General features: G+C 42.5%; 1 protein-coding gene across 1 annotated transcript in view; it reads left to right on the top strand.

Annotated features, from left to right (window-relative positions):
* Positions 1 to 16,489, top strand: part of SMARCA1 (SNF2 related chromatin remodeling ATPase 1) — a 264,681-nt gene that overhangs the window by 214,778 nt on the left and 33,414 nt on the right. Inside the window, exon 22 of the mRNA XM_077478748.1 lies at positions 2,664 to 2,876. Coding sequence (XP_077334874.1) covers positions 2,664 to 2,876 — 213 coding nt within the window. The remainder of the gene's footprint in view (positions 1 to 2,663; positions 2,877 to 16,489) is intronic.

The raw sequence follows: 16,489 nt of genomic DNA, 5'->3' as shown, positions 1-16,489 counted from the left end.
AAGCCCCAGTGATTAGATCCCCAAGAAAGCTCTATTTGTGGGAAAAAAAAGGACGCAAATTTCGTTTAGGTACAACATTGCATGACTGCATAATTACCAGTTAAACCGGCGCAGTGCCAAATTGTAAAAAGTCCTCTGGTCATTGAGCTGCCAAATCCTCCGGGGCTAAATTGGTGAATGGAGGGGCTGAGGTTAGAAAACCAAGGGATGCCCAGTAGGATAGGAAATTTGGGTGACAATCTGCTTGAAGCTGAGAGGCTTTCGACAGTCGGCCTTAATTTTGGAGTTCAAGAGGAGGAGTTTCATGGGTAACAGGTACTGAAAATAAAGGCGAACCATCAGTCTGTCAATAGGGCAGCTTTATTTCTCAGTTGAATATTATTGCCTTGGGCGAATTTTATATCCATAAAGTACCCCCCAGCCCAAGAGTCCAGCATAGCAGGGCAAGGAATTTGACAGCCCTCGTGATAAGTTTAATAGGGATGCCAAAAAGAGATAGTAGAGAATAAACTTTACTTTCTTCATGAATCAATGGTGAGACAGACTGAGTAATGGAGTTTTTGTTCAGGCGCTCTAACATCAGTTGCAGCAATTGTTCTTTTAACTTATTTAGGACAGTTAACTGCCTAATGCGCAGAGTCCCCACAAAATAGGCATACGTTCTCCTAATGTCTTCTCACTGTCTCCAAAGAGGAAATAGATCTTTTAACCGCTTGACCTCTGGAGGATTTACCCCCCTACATGACCATGTCATTATTTGCGATACTACACTGCATTACTTTAACTGACAATTGCGCGATGTGCCCAATAAAATGTATGCCCTTTTTTCCTACAAATAGAGCTTTCTTTTGGTGGTAATTGATCACCTAAACTATAACTATTTTTTACTTTCTGCTATGAAACATATCCAATAAAAATATAGAGAAAATCTAATTTATTCATAAATTTAGATCAATATGTATTCTGCTGCATATTTTTGGTAAACAGAAATCGCAATAAGTGTATATTGATTGGTTTGAGCAAAGGTTCTAGTATTTACAAACTGTGGGATATTTATATTTATTTATTTTTTAGTAGTAATGGCGACGACCAGCGACTTATAGCAGGACTGCGATATTGTGGTAGACATTCTGACACTAACTGACACTTTTTGCCAACCAGTGACACTAATACAGTGATCAGTGCTAAAAATTTGCACAGTCACTGTAATTATTTGTATGCTTGGCAAGGAAATTAAATCCATTACTTCCCCGCTGACAGGGCAGAGCTCTGTCTTATTTACATAGGCAGAGCTCTGTTGTGTGTGTGTGTGTTCTGGACAATTGGTGGGTGCCGGGGTAATCTATTGGCTGGTACCTGCTGATTGTCATCTGCGTGCACCCTACCCGGCGTACATGCCCCCTACCTGGAAGTGCCAGATTGCATGATCTGGTGCAGCAGAGCCGCCTTGCCACTGTAAATCAATGTTATATGGTCGGCAAGCAGTTAATAGCATCAACCTGCATAGCTTTGGGAGTGTTAGAATCTGGAAAAAACATTTGGACCCTTCTGAATGAACTGATTAGCATGAAAATTCATGCCACCAATACTTCCAAACATTCTTGGTTTCCAAATGGTATCTGCAATCTGAAATTCAGCTGTGTACTCAGCAACAGAGCATCTACCCTGCCAAAAATGATGAAGCTTCGGTAGTAGAACAGCAGTTAGGATCATCGAAAACTTGATTCATAGCAGTCACAAAAGACTTGAAAATCATTTAGAATTGCACTGTCTTGATTTACTTAAGGGGAAGCCCAAGCAAAGGCTTCCTCAGTCAGGAGGTTGATAACCAACAATATCTTCTTTTTCTCAGAAGTAAATGCAGCAGGTTGCATCTGGAAATATGTGACATTGGTAAAAGAAACCTCTGCAATGACGGTGGTCTCCATTGCATTTGGGTGGTAGAGGCATACGTGCATTAGCATCATGTCGGGAAAATAAATCCATCAATTGTCTCTGCAGAACAAGGATTTCCTCTTGTTGACCTTTTACAAAGGTTTCAGTCCACTAACCGGTCTTCACCTGAGCTTCTGAAGGTGGAGATGGGTTTCACAGCATGCTAGTGCCAGATCACGGTCTTCAGGATTGTCCCACCAGGAAGTGAGCAAGCCAGGGTCCGGTAGCAAATACAGCAGTGATCAAGCAGAAGTGTATTCAATAAAAAGGTCAGTAACAAGTGGTTGCAGGTTGGGATCAAGTGGTATAGTCAAGGAATGAGCCAAAGATATTGCTGGCAGCAAGAGTGCAAAGAGAGGGATATTAGCTGGAGAAGAACACAATATTCTGGCATACAGGAAGTGCAAAGACATGGCTTAAATGCAAGTTCATGGGAGGAGCAAGGAGTTCAAGGTTCACCAGAAACAAGATATAAAGTAAGGTTGTCCAAGGGATCATGCAGGGAGCTGTCCAGCATCTCAGTTGCCACAGTAAGAAGAGCCACTGTTAGATGCAACAGAAGTCCAGGCTTTGGCTCTGGATCCTGACAGGTAGTACTGTATTTTGCTTTTAATAGTTTTTGCTGAAATATACAGTACAGTTTTAATGTTGTGACCAACACTGTGATTTTGGTAGTGTTTTTTTATTTATTTGATCTAATGTTAATGATACTGTTCTGCTGTTATTAGATCGCAAGGTACAAGGCTCCATTTCATCAACTAAGGATACAGTATGGAACAAACAAAGGCAAAAATTACACAGAAGAAGAGGACAGGTTTCTGATATGCATGCTGCATAAAATGGGCTTTGACAAGGAAAATGTATATGAAGAATTGCGTCAGTGTGTGCGAAATGCTCCTCAATTCCGTTTTGATTGGTTTATCAAGTCAAGAACTGCCATGGTATGTCCATTTCATTAGTTATATGCATTTCCTGTTTATATATGCTTTTTAAAGGTTGATGTTAACCACTTCAGCCCCAGAAGATTTGGCTGCTCAATGACCAGGCCATTTTTTGCAATACGGTACTGCATAGATTTAACTGACAATTGCGCGGCCGTGCGACGCTTTACCTAAACAAAATTGACGTCCTTTTTTTTCCACCAATAGAGCTTTCTTGTGGTGGTATTTGATCATCTCTGTGTTTTTAATTTTTTGCACTATAGACAAAAAAAATGGTGACAATTTTGAAAAAAAACAACACAATAATTTGTACTTTTTGCTATAAAAAATATCCATGATTTATTTTTTATTTTTTTTTAAAAGCTATTTTTTTTTCCTCAGTTTAGGCTGATATGTATTCTTCTACATATTTTTGGTAATAAAAAACACAATAAGCCTATATTTATTGGTTTAGGCAAAAGTTATAGCATCTACAAAATAGGAGAAATATTTATGACATTTTTATTATTATTTTTTTTACTAGTAATGGCTGCGATCTGCGATTTTTATCAGGAATGCGACATTATGGCGGACAGATCGGACACGTGACACATTTTTGGGACCATTGACAATTATACATCGATCAGTGCTATAAAAATGCACTGATTACTGTGTAAATGTCACTGGCAGGGAAGGAGTCAACACTTGGGTCGATCGAGGGGGTTATCTGCATTCCGTAGTGTGTGTTCTAACTGTAGGGAGATGGAAGTGACTGGAGGAAATAACAGATTGTTGTTCCTAATTAGTAGGAACTCACAATCTGTCTGGCCTCTCCTCACAGAACAGGCATTTGTGTGTTTACACACACATGTCCCTGTTCTGGCTCTCGTGCCTGCCATTGCGCGTGGCCAGCGGTCATCGCGACTGCCAGTCGCATGCATTGCCCCCCCCGCAGTGCAGTGGGCCATGCCTGCTATACTGCTTTAAGAGACCAACGTACAGCTATGACAATTCATGGGATCGTGCCGACCTGCCACAGTATGACGGCGGCTGGTCTGCAAGCGATTAGTATCATGCTTCATACATGCAAATGTTTTAGGTCATACTGCCTGCCACGACTTTCAGGCGATAACTATGATTCTAGACAAGTATGACTCAATTATCTGTCCAGCAAATGTAAAGAAGAAAGCATAGATGGGCGCACATAGGTATAGAAGAATTAAGTGATCAAGACACAGATTCAAATAAATGGCATCACCATCCCTTATAGTAAATAAAAGACAATATATAGGGTGTATGGGACTTTAAAGGTGCTTGATACTACAAATACGTATACCACAATAATTGTAAAATTTATATTTTTATTTCAATATAGAACGCATGAATAAAAAGTCACATTGTTGTCAATTTCCACGCTATTATTCTACATGTTTTGCCTTATGGCTTCATCAGGAAAAAAATGTGGACTCTTATCTGATAAACAGATAAAGAGATAAATCAGCAAAACAGGTAGGAGTAAGGTCCAAAGGCATTGAGTGTTCCACCGATCAAAACTACCCAGATTTGCCGGATCACCTGCAGAGAGGGATATAGGTCAGTGACATATATCTATTAAAAGCGACATATCCTGTAAATCAATAAGAGTATGAGTATGGCATGTTCACACCAGTGCATATTAATGTATATAGTCGATCTAGACAATCATCTCTCAGCAAAGAAGGATGCTTACTTAAAAATGTCTTTTAAATGAGTAGGAGCTGGGAGCCTATGATTCGGCGCCAACAGCACAGGTTACCTGACCTGAACAGAGCCAGTGTCAGTTCTCTAAAAAAACAATATCAGAGTGTAAGAATGTTCTAATCATGGAAGGATCCTCTACATATGATTTCAAATTGATCACAAATCCCCATTTTATACCTGCATGAAAACTTGCCTTCAGGTAATGTGCAATCTGTGGGCTCTATGACTCCAAAGGAAAGGAAGGCATATGAATAGCCAGGGATAATAGTAAGAAACCTATGAGTATAAAAAAAGAGAAGTAGAAGGAAAGCCACTGATGCACTAAAATTTCCAAAGTACCAAGTAGTACAGGGACATTCTCATTCAAGCTCATAATGGGGGAATTATTGATGTTAATACATTCAAATTTTTAGATACCACGAACCCTCGTACCCCAACATTCTACGCACTACCCAAGGTGTAAGTACAGTGCATCATAGAGACTGCAGATGTGATAGGTAGTTTACCTGTTTCTGTCAAATGCCGTGTGCGACTCCCAGGAACCCCAAAAACATGGCCTCCGCCACGCGGGTCCTTTTATATCCCTCCCCATTGCGTCAGATGCACAAAATGTAATACGTCATGCTGTACTGATGCAAAGCGGGCGCTAGTGAGGGGAACCATGTCACTGGGAGCACACCGCCCCTCCACCAAAGCCACGCCCCGTGACGCCAGCCGACGAGATGGCTCCACCACGTATCGACACGCCCTAAGGGGAGCGTCAGGCGGGAGGACACCAGCCCACATGCAGCTCCAATTCTGCAAGCCGCGACACAGCAGGGGCCAGCCACTGCCCAATATGTGACGTACCCCCTCAGAAACGGGCACACCTGAATGCCCCTGTTTCAATAGGAACTCAGATTATGACCCCATACATGATAGGGCCATACTGCATATGGGCCCTTGGTCGTCCATACGGGATCAAAGGCAGTGGGGTAGATAGACCAAATGGGGCACCATTGCCAAGGGAAAGAACTAAAAATGCCTAATTTGTGTATTTTCCTCACATCGTTCCCACTGATGGCTTGCCTCCATGGCATCTTAAAGGGACATAGATCTTTTAAATGTAATCTCTGGATGGGGCTTGATGAATTTATTGATTTTCTGATCTGTCCTGAGAAGGTACCAAAACTTCTTATAGATGTTCCGATTCTTCCCACGTTGTCTATTATACTTGGTAATTATCCCAGTTGAATTGGATTGTGTCACCTTTCTCGGTTTATAGTTCAGTGAATTTTTGTCTTGAATTCTAACTTTGTTATAGGCTCTCCTGAGGCATGTCCTGCTGTAATCTCTCCCAAGGAGACGCTCTCGCAGCCTACCGGCTTCCTTTCCGGAAGTCTTCATCTAATGTACAGTTGCGTTTCAATCTAAGATACGGACTGTATGGAATGCTTTTAATTAGTTGTTCTGGGTGCAAACTAGTCACATGCAATAATGCATTCCCAGCAGAGGGTTTCCTGTACAGAGTTTAACATAAAACTCTCGCTTCATTCAAAAATATCTCCACATCAAGGGAAGAGATTCTCTCCTGGCTATAGCTATATGTAAACTTTAAATTGTAGCTATTATGTTGTAGATTGTCCAAACATTTAACAAACTAATTTTTTGATCCTGCCCAGACCATAAAGACATTGTCTATATATCAGTGCCAGGATAGTATGTTACTGAGTTCTACGACTTTCTGTTCCTTGCAAAAGAGATCACGTTCCCACCCACCCAGGTGCAACTTGGCATAAGAGGAAGCACACCCTGCCCCCATAGCCACACCCTGCACTTGGAGGTAGTGGGATTGTTTGAATACAAAGACATTATGTGTAAGAATGAAGCTGAGCATTTCTGTTATAAAATCATTGTATTTGCGAGAGTGTAAGTCGCGTTCATTGAGAAATTCCCATATTACCTGTAGTCCTCACATGTGTGGAATGGAGTTGTACAGGGCCTCAATATCTATGGCAACCAGCCAAGCTTCCACAGGGACATGGAGTCCATCAATAATTTTAAGCAATTCAGTTGTATCTTTAACATGTGAGGACAGGCTATTTACATGTCGATAAAGGTACTCTTCTATAATCTGGCTGGCATTCTCTGTTAGAGAACCACACCCAGATATAATTGCTCACCCTGGTGGAGGTATCATATTCTTATGCACCTTGGGTAGTGCGTAGAATGTTGGGGTATGAGGGTTCGTGGTGTCCAAAAATTTGAATGTATTAACATCAATAATTCCCCCATTATGCTCTCAAATGAGAATGTCCCTGTACTACTTGGTACTTTGGAAATTTTAGTGTATCAATGACTTTCCTTCTACTTCTCTTTGTTTATACTCATAGGTTTCTTACTATCATCCCTGGCTATTCATATCTATCCCTTTCCTTTGGAGTCATAGAACCCACAGATTGCACATTATCTGAAGGCAAGTTTTCATGCAGGTATAAAATGGAGATTTGTGATCAATTTGAAATCATAAGTAGAGGATCCTTCCATGATTAGAATATTCTTACACTCTGATATTGTTTCATTTTTTTAGAGAATTGATCGACTATGTACATTGATATGTACTGGTGTGAACATGTCATACACATACTCTTATTGATTTACAGGATATGTCTCTTTTAATCGATATATGTCACTGATCTATATCTCTCTCTGCGGGGTGATTTGGCAAATCTGGGTAGTTTTGATCGGTGGGACACTCAGTGCCTTTGGACCTTACTCCTACCTCAACTCCATAATCACAACTCGGTTTTGAGTCCCCGAAGCATTGGGGCAGGAATCCTTGATTGGGAACCTCTGCCATCTATGCGGATGCACCCATGTATGTATATACACGTATACGCGTTTGTTGATATATATGCATTTTTTTTTTCTTTCAATTTACATTTATGTTTTGCTGTTTTATCTATTTATCAGATAAGAGTCCATGTTTTTTCTTGATGAAGCCGTAAGGCGAAACATGTAGAATAATAGCGTGGAAATTGACATCAATGTGACTTTTTATTCATGTTTTTTTTATTGAAATAAAAATATAATTTTTGCAATTATTGTGGTATATGGATTTGTAGTATCAAGCACCCTTAAAGTCCCATACCCCCTATATATTGTCTTTGGCTGCATATAGGTGTTACATGCTAACATAGAGCAAACAGATTTTTACTTTCATGTTTCTGAAGCAGGGTCAAAGAAGCAAGAAAAACATAAAACCATCCTTTGAACCCATGTAATTTTTGACCTACTGTATATTCATTGATGCTTAACATATGTTTTTTTGGTGAGTTGAATAAAAGCAAAAATTAGCTATGCTTGTAATGGTAACGCTGCTCCTTTTCAATAGAATACTCTACATTCGTGTTCAAATGGCATGTATGCAGTAATGGCAGAAACACAGAAAGGTCAGTTAACTAAATAATGACACCAGTGTTGAAATTTCTTCTAAGGATTTATATCCCGGTGAAATGTGTAGGCACTGTCTGTTTTAGGCCAGGTGCATGCTGATGCACTGCAGTTTGGCCTCAGCGAAGGGGATATGCGCGTTTTACCTGCATTTTTAGCTGCAGACTTCCTTTCTGAAAGAGCACTAAAAGTCCTACATGTTGCATCATTGGTTCACGTTCGGAAAATGCAGTAAAAAAGTGCAACCCAGTAAAAGTTTATAGGAGCGAGACTAAAAATGAAGGTAAAACACACGAAAACTGCATACACCCGTGCTATGGCCAGACTGTAGTTCACCAGTGGCTGTACTGTGTCTGCACTGACTCAGCAAAGGGTTTATTGGTTCTTTTAAGACACCTCAATATGGCTTGCCTGTCATTTATGCTTTATCATTGGTTCTCAAGCCTACTCCATGAAAGTTTTGGTTTACATGCGATTCTCACATGATGGCCAAAAACCTACAAAACCGTATGCGGTTTGGAATTAATGGCTCTATACTTTAGATTGTATTTGTGATGCACAGTTGGCCTAGGGGCAAAAAGGAATTGTTTGTATGGAGCCACCCCTTATATTTACAGTCAAGAGTAAACCTCTTATTTTTAGGATTTGTTAAACATGCAGATATGTTCTGTTAGAAGAAGGTTTTAAAATACTCCTGTACTGACTTCTCAGTGGAGGACTGCGTGGTTCCTTTAAAAGGCAACTGGCAAATAAATAAAAAGATTGCAGCACAAGCCATTTTGTAATGTAGAGTTATTAAAAATTCCTTGTGAAACACAACATGCAACAACTGTGTTTCATTCAACCTCGCTCTTAAGCCAGCCATAGATGGTTCAAATCTTGGCTGGTTCAGCAGAAATTGGCCGAGATTAGAACTGTGTATGAGCAGGCTGAATGTACCAAATTGCTCAATCGATCAACTTGGATACAACCAGATGCCAGATTTTGCTTGCAATTATCACTATCAACTGCTATAACCGCTCGCAATAATCACCAGGGGTCATTTACTATAGCGCCGGACAGTACTGGTCACTATTACATATAATTTTAGGCAATTAAGATTTCAACAGGCGAATGTGCGAATGAAAAAGAGCGCTATTAGCTGCAAACATACGTTAGTACATTCGGAAATCAGCGGTAATTAGCGATTCCGCGTATATGCAAATGCCAATTTCTACTAAGTTATTATATAGCACTGCACTGCACCCATGATCCATGTATGTGATAGAAACATTTTTATGTGAGATGTGCTGTACCTCGTGTGCATTTATTGAGGTATATTGCAATTAGTATTCCTAGTTTTTTCCTTCTTTTGCTAACGAATGCAGTTATGAATGATTATTACAGATTAATGTCTGCTATTCTGTAAAGTTACATGTATTGAACATTTAGGTTACCTGTTTGTTGTATGTTGGCTTTTTTTCATGTTTTTTATTTTTTATTACTTTATAAAGCAGTGATTATTTATGTTCATTCTTTAATCATACTACACTATTATGCAGGTCTCAGCGTACTTAGCACAATGGCTTGGTGGTCTGCTCAGATGTCTCCACAGCACTCACAGCATGAGTTCAAATCCCAGCCAACCTACTATCCACCAGCTGTGTTTATTTTTTCAGTGCCCAAGCGAAAATGTAAACTGCCCGTTAGCTAGTGTGTGGTGTTTGGAATTCCACACCATAATATTATTGAATACTTACATACCATTGCATGCATTTGAAGAGTTAATATAATAGTATCAGCCAAACTAAAGTTGATTGGCTAATTCGCATTCGCCTATTTTCAGCATATGCTGCTTTGGCTAATTGGATATTAGTCATTCGCCTTTTTTCCACCAATGCAGTCTTTTAGTATCTCTCTGTGGGATTTGAACCCATGAGTCTTTCAGAGCCTGAGTTTTTCAAGGTAGAAGCGCTAAGCACAATCATACATAGAAAATACATTTACTAGTGTTTGATGTTTCTTCTCCCCGAGCTGTCTTCTCCTCGAGCCGTCTCTCATGCCACCTCCGCCTTCTCCTGCTGCTGTGTTCTTCTGTGCAGCCGGTTACCCGTACAGCAGGGCGGTACCTTGCCAGGATTCAGGTCAAATAAAAATGAGTCAGCTGTGTTCTGGGCTTTAAGTAATCACCAGACCAAGGCTCTAGGCTCCCATTTGGGGACGACTCCACTCTGCAGACAGGAGGTCTGGGCATGGGAGTCAGTAGGGCTTCACCTAGGAGAGAGAGGAGGGAGCCAGTGTAGCACGAGGCTACTTACTGTAGCCTACTACACGGAGGTGCTGAGCGTCCGGTGGGAGAAAAACCAAGGCCCTAAAGTGTAAGGCCTGAGCTGGAGAGCTGCGTTAAAAGTCAGGAGGGTTGAAAATCATTTACTTTGGTAGTGGGACTGAAATACTGAATACCCCTGCGAGGGATTCTTCTGTATTTTTTTTAACTTTCTTTTAAATAAAAGTGGGCAAAAGCAGCCGTGAAACGAATAAAAGCAAGTGGTGGTGTCCTCAAAGCGCTACACTTGGAGTGAACCCCTTACACAGCTAATAAAAAAAGCTGCTCTTCTATGGCCATCCGATGATGTCACCTGGAGAGCCCGCCCCATAGCTATGTAAGAGACGCCGCACAGCAGGTGACAACACAGCGGAGGAAGACCGCTACAGAAGAAGAGCGGCTTTTTTTTATTTATTATCGGGTAACCGGCAGTGCGAAAGAACACAGCAGATGGCAAACACGGCGGCGGCAGGAGAAATGGCTCTGGGAGAAGACAGCTCGGAGAAAAGATGGCGTGGGAGAGACAGCGACAGGAGAAGACGGCTCAGGGAAGAAGACAGCTCAGAGCTATTTTACATTAAAGGACTTGTCAAAAACTAGCTATTGTTTTTTTACATTTCACTGCTTTTTTTGGTGAACGGGTAGGGGTACGATGTACCCCATACCCATTCACATAGGGGGGTAGGATCTGGGGGCCCCCTTATTAAAGGGGGCTTCCAGATTCTTATAAACCCCATGCCCACAGACCAACAACCACCGGCCAGGGTTGTCAGGAAGGGACCCCAAAGCACCCTCCCCATGTTGAGGGCATTTGGCCTTGTACGGTTCAGAAGGGCAGGGTGCTCGCTCATCCCCCCTTATCCTGACCTCCAGGCTGCATAATCGGATAAGGGTCTGGAATTGGGGGGGGGGGGGGCATGTCAATTTAAAAAAAAAAATTGGTGTGGGGTTCCCCTTAAAATCCATATTTGACCCGAAGGGCCTGGTATGTACTGGTGTGTGTGTGTGGGGGAACCCTACAACATTTGTTTCCTTGATTTTTTGGAATTCCACACCATAATATTATTGAATAAGTACATGCCATTGCATGCATTTGAAGAGTTAAAATATGGAATAAACCAAACTGATGTGCATTTGGCTAATTATGCTGCTGATTACAATGCACATTTTCAGGAGGTGACTGCGTCAGTCGGATTTGAACTCATGGCTTGAACCTTTGACGGTAGCAGGGCATACCACTATGCTACGTAATATTATAGTAACAACCATGCTCATGCTGATGTGGCATTCGCCTCTTTCAGCATATGCTGTTGAGTACAATGCAAGCTTTCAGTAGGTGATACCATCTGTGTGATTTTCAGCCATTTGAGCACAATTATATTGAGAACATATGTTTACTAGTGTTTGATGGTGGAACTACTTTATGTTTGAGGTATAATAGTACTCCGCACAGTGACTTGGGTCCCTTTCACACTTGTGTGACCTGAAAGTCGCGCGATTTTGATGCAACTTTAAGCAATGCCTGTGTAATCTTGAGGTCTATGGATGCAGGAGTCGCAGGAAAAGTCGCACAATTTTCCTACGATTTTGCATCAGCACCAAATCGCACCAATTTGAACCAGGGCTGACACATACAACACTGCCTATCAACCAGCTGAATTCATTGCCTGCAATTCTCCACAGCTGTTATATAAGAAACTCCACCTAAACACCTTTATCATTTACCTGCAGGTGTGCTGAAAAGATTCGTTTTTTTGGTGCACAATTATATCTTATAACTTCCATGGGTATAAGTAAGATATAGCACATCCCCAGAACCACCACCCCCAAAACTAATTAAAAAGAAGAAAGAAAGAAGAAAAAAACAAACAAGTCCAATAATGTACTTTCATTTTGCCAGCAGAAACAAAATTATGTACATTTACCAGCATAAAAAAAAAAATACTCAACAGGATATATGGTGCTACATTTAGCAAAACCGTTAGCAATTGGGTTTTAAGGGCAGTGCTCATAGGATCTTACAATCTAAAATTTTTCTAAACCTTAGAGTGAACACAGCTTTACTTGTCCTCTTCCCTGTTTCTGGGCCACGGTTGGGTGCTTGTGCTGTGTGTGACATGTGGGGAGGCAGCCACGTGCTCCGCGGCCATTTTCCTGGGGCCGCTGTCTTTTTTTTGTAGCCAAAGCGAGTCTTTGCCTTTCAGCCATTTTCTGGTAGTTCTGCGGCCATTTTCTTGGCGCCCTCAGACATTTTTGCTGAGGCAGGCGGCATCCATTTTCTAGTAGCCTCAGGTTGTTTTGCCTCTAGCGCTGAGTGCTTTTTTCTTTCTAGAACAGCGTGCTTTTCATACAGACACCTTGGGAGAGCGGACAGCAGCAGCACAGTGCAATACCTGGGTCAGGGTGGTGAGCCTGCAGCGGGCCCCTCGGTCTGTGGCAGCTAGGAGGGTGGACGTTTTGGGTGACTTGCCTTAGATCCCTAAGTGGTGACAGGCGAGTATGGGTCAGCATGGCGTCGGAAGCTGGCGCTTCTTCCCCAGACATCCCTGTTAGTGCAACTGGTTCCCCTGCACCTGCGGTGCCTATGGACGCTCTGTTGGCGGTCCTGGAGGCCTTTGTTGCCAGGGTGGAAGAGGCGCGTGGGCGCAAGGGGGGTAAAAATGCCCCCCCCACCGTCTTCTGGGGAAAGCCTTGATTCAGACCCGGGCCCCGTTTTGACAGGCGGCCCCTGTTCTGATGTATCAGAGGATGCGGACCAGGACTGTTCAGACTGTGAGGATGACTCAGTGTCCGGGTCAGTGCAGGAAAAGGCACTCGTAGGAGCACTTATTACAGCGGTGCGGGATACCCTAAAAATGGAAGATACGGCGGGGGCATCTACAGAGGTATGGGTCCCTTTCGGGGGCCCACAAGCCGGCCCGCATGGCTAAGGTGTTTCCTTACCCAACTTATTTTGATAAGCTTATTTACAAGTTACGAGTGGGGAAAACCTCAGCAGGCCTTTTCAGTCCCGAAACGCATGGCGGTGCTTTACCCCTTTGAGGAGAGTTTCCTGAAGAAATGGACATCTCCTCCGATTGTTGATCCTCCGGTATCCAGGTTAAATAAGGTAATCACGATTCCGGTGAAAGGGACTCCTGCTTTCAAGGACCCGGCCGACAGAAGTGTCGAGGCGGTTGCTCGGTCCATGTTTACCATGGTGGGGTCAGCATTGCGGCCAGTGTTAGCCACGGTCCTGGTATCGCAGATGCTGACTGAATGGGCTACATTGTTGCACTGTGAATTGGAAAAGCAACAGGCTTCCCTGGTCTGCGTGGAGCTGGTGTACCAGTTGGTGCAGGGCCATAAGTATGTCTGTGATGCGGCCTTAGATACGGCCCCCTTGCTCTCTAGAGCCTCTGTAGTAGAATACTACGTCGCCTGATTTGCTGAAATGCTGGTCTGTGGACCAGGCATCTAAGAAAGCACTAGCGGACTTTCAGTTCCAGGGAGAGAGGCTATTTGGTGCCTTGCTGGATGACATTATTAAAAATGTTACTGGGGGGTAAGAGTACGTTGCTCCCACAGTCCAGAAAAGGGAAGGAGCCACGCCGTAGACAAGGGCCCTCCTTTTCCGCTCAGAAGCGGATTTTTCGTCTGTCCGGGTCAGCAGATAAGCGTTCCCAGTCCGACAAGGTGCCTGCTGAGGGACAAAAGCGTCCCTGGTTTCGCAAGCCAAACAAGCCTGCAAGCAAATCTGTTACCGCATTAAGGTTTGCCCCCGCTCTTGGGTGGAGGGGTCAATTTTTGGGAGTTTTCAGCACTGTGGACCTCCCTACTTTCCGACCAGTGAGTCTGAGAACTGGTTTTATCGGGATACAAGATAGAGTTTCTTGTACGCCAGATTTTTTTTTCCCTCCGACCATCTTCTTCCAGCTCGTCGGGAGGCCCTGTTTGGGGCAGTGCAGGACCTGCTGCTGCGCGGGGTGATAGTACCTGTACTGACGCCGGAAAGGTTTCCAGGCTTCTACTCCAATCTGTTTGTAGTCCCAAAATAGGAAGGGGTCTGTCCAGTCCTGGACCTCAAGGCCCTCAACAGCTTTGTGAAGGTACAAAGGTTCAGGATGGAATCCGTTCGCTCCGTGGTCGCTGCACTCCATCAGGGGGATTTTCTGGCATCCCTGGACGCATACTTGCATGTTCCCATATGCATCAGAGGTTTCTGCGATTTGCGGTCGAGGACTAGCTTCTAGTAATAATAATAAATTATGTATAATCGTATGAACTCTGCTAATCTTTTCTTTAACTAGTTAATTTGTCTCCTCTGATGGTAGGCCAGATATTTATAATGACCACTTTTTGTACAACTGCTGTAAATTGCAGTGTTTTTCCACAGCTGGTTATGCCCTTGACTGAGAACGGAAAGGAAAGGGTTATAGTGCTTGAAGAAAAACATGAAACTGTACTGCAAATTCATCTCTCATTTAATAGGAAAATATCAGTCATATCTGGAGCTTAAGATGGAAAAAACGTTGGTTAACTGAATTAATCTTGTAGGCTAATAACGTTACTGCACAGCTTGTCCGTCTCTCAGCCTGAGAGTGCATCTGCTTATTGTATGGCTCATGGGTAGTGCATGTCTCACAGTACTCTGAAAATGGGGAAAAAAAAAGGTTATAGGTTATATCAAAGCACCAGGGTTTTAGTATTGTTGGTTTAAAGCATCATCGGTTTTTAATGTTAAATGAATATTAGTAATCTGCATTTATCTCCAGGCTAATTCGTCACTGTTTCCAAAGTAGGTTAATATTTTCAGTTGGAACAGAATAACATTTGAAGATGCGTTATTTTCACAGATATATGGCTTAACGTTATAAAGTAGTTCCAATTTTCTTTATTTGTTTTAGCCTGAATCACATGATCATGGCCTATATTCGTGATAATATTAAAATTAAACATGTAGCTAGTCTAGAAATGTATACATAGATTGTGACTTGAATGTTAATATAGTTATATTTTAATTCTGCTGCAGTGTACATTTTCTCTTGGCTGCCACTAGATGTCACTTTCTACTCATACATTTCTGGAGTGTTTTCCTGTATGTTAAAGGGACTTTTTTTTTTTTTTTCTTTTGTCCATTGCCAAAATGGCTTTTGCCCTCCCATACGCTGTATAAAATTGTGTTGTTTATGCAATGTAGACAGCCAAATTTAAACATATAAACATTCAATAAACTATATGAAGATAATTTACAAAGAAGAGTGCAAAGAAAATTAAAGCAAAGGTGTAGCACTTGCCCAGAGCATCCAATTATATTTCATTTGTAATTTGCTGCCTTGGACATGAGATCATGCTAGAAACTGGTTAGATGGGAAAACAAACGTTTCTCTATAGATTTGCTGAACTATCACTATCAGGAGGAGTTTGGTCGAACACACAAGAAAACCTGTCCTGACTACCGTACTACTGGCAAGCTGGCGCAACTTCCTGTTTTGCCCCCATCCCTCTACATGGACACTCTGAGGTTGATTTACTAAAAGCAAATGGGCTGTTCACTTTGCAAGGGAAGTTGCACTGGAATAGGAATTGTTCCCAGACCTTAGTGAATGTGGCGAAATTTCACTTTGCAAAGAATACCCGTTCATGTGAAAGGAAAATTAAAAAGCAGCATTTTTGTTTGAACATGATTAGATGATAGTAATCAGCAGAGCTTTGCCTCCTTCACTAAGCTCCAGGGAAAATTCCCATGAAAAGTGCAACGTCCCTTCCAAAGTGAACAGTCTGTTTGCCTATTACTTAGTAAATCATCCCTTATAATGTATGCAGGGCCAGATTAACAATTAATATAGGCCCAGCCAGGGCCGGTGCTACCACTAGGCGGACTAGGCAACCGCCTAGGGCGCACTGCCACCTAGGGCGCCAGGCCGCTGGTTATTTTATTCCTGCACTGTCCTTGCCATGTCAAGCAGCGTCAATACAGTGTCCCGGAATGATAGTGACAGAGTGAGCAAACCCTGGGTAGCGCAGGTGCTCACTCCGCCTCCGCCTAATGCTCTACTGGCCACTGGTTGCTACAGCCGCCTGGCGTGTAACAACCAGTGATGTAATGGATGTGACTCTCTGCTCAGCACTCAAAGTGGAGGAGGAGTTCTCTTCCTCCTCCTTCTCCGCGCCTAGT

The sequence above is a fragment of the Lithobates pipiens genome, unplaced genomic scaffold (assembly GCF_037356315.1).
Source record: "Lithobates pipiens isolate NorthernLeopardFrog02 unplaced genomic scaffold, aLitPip1_a1.2 Scaffold_1, whole genome shotgun sequence".
NCBI lineage: Eukaryota > Metazoa > Chordata > Amphibia > Anura > Ranidae > Lithobates > Lithobates pipiens.
Note: the sequence above shows the minus strand (reverse complement) of the source record. Positions and strands in the feature narration are given on the sequence as shown.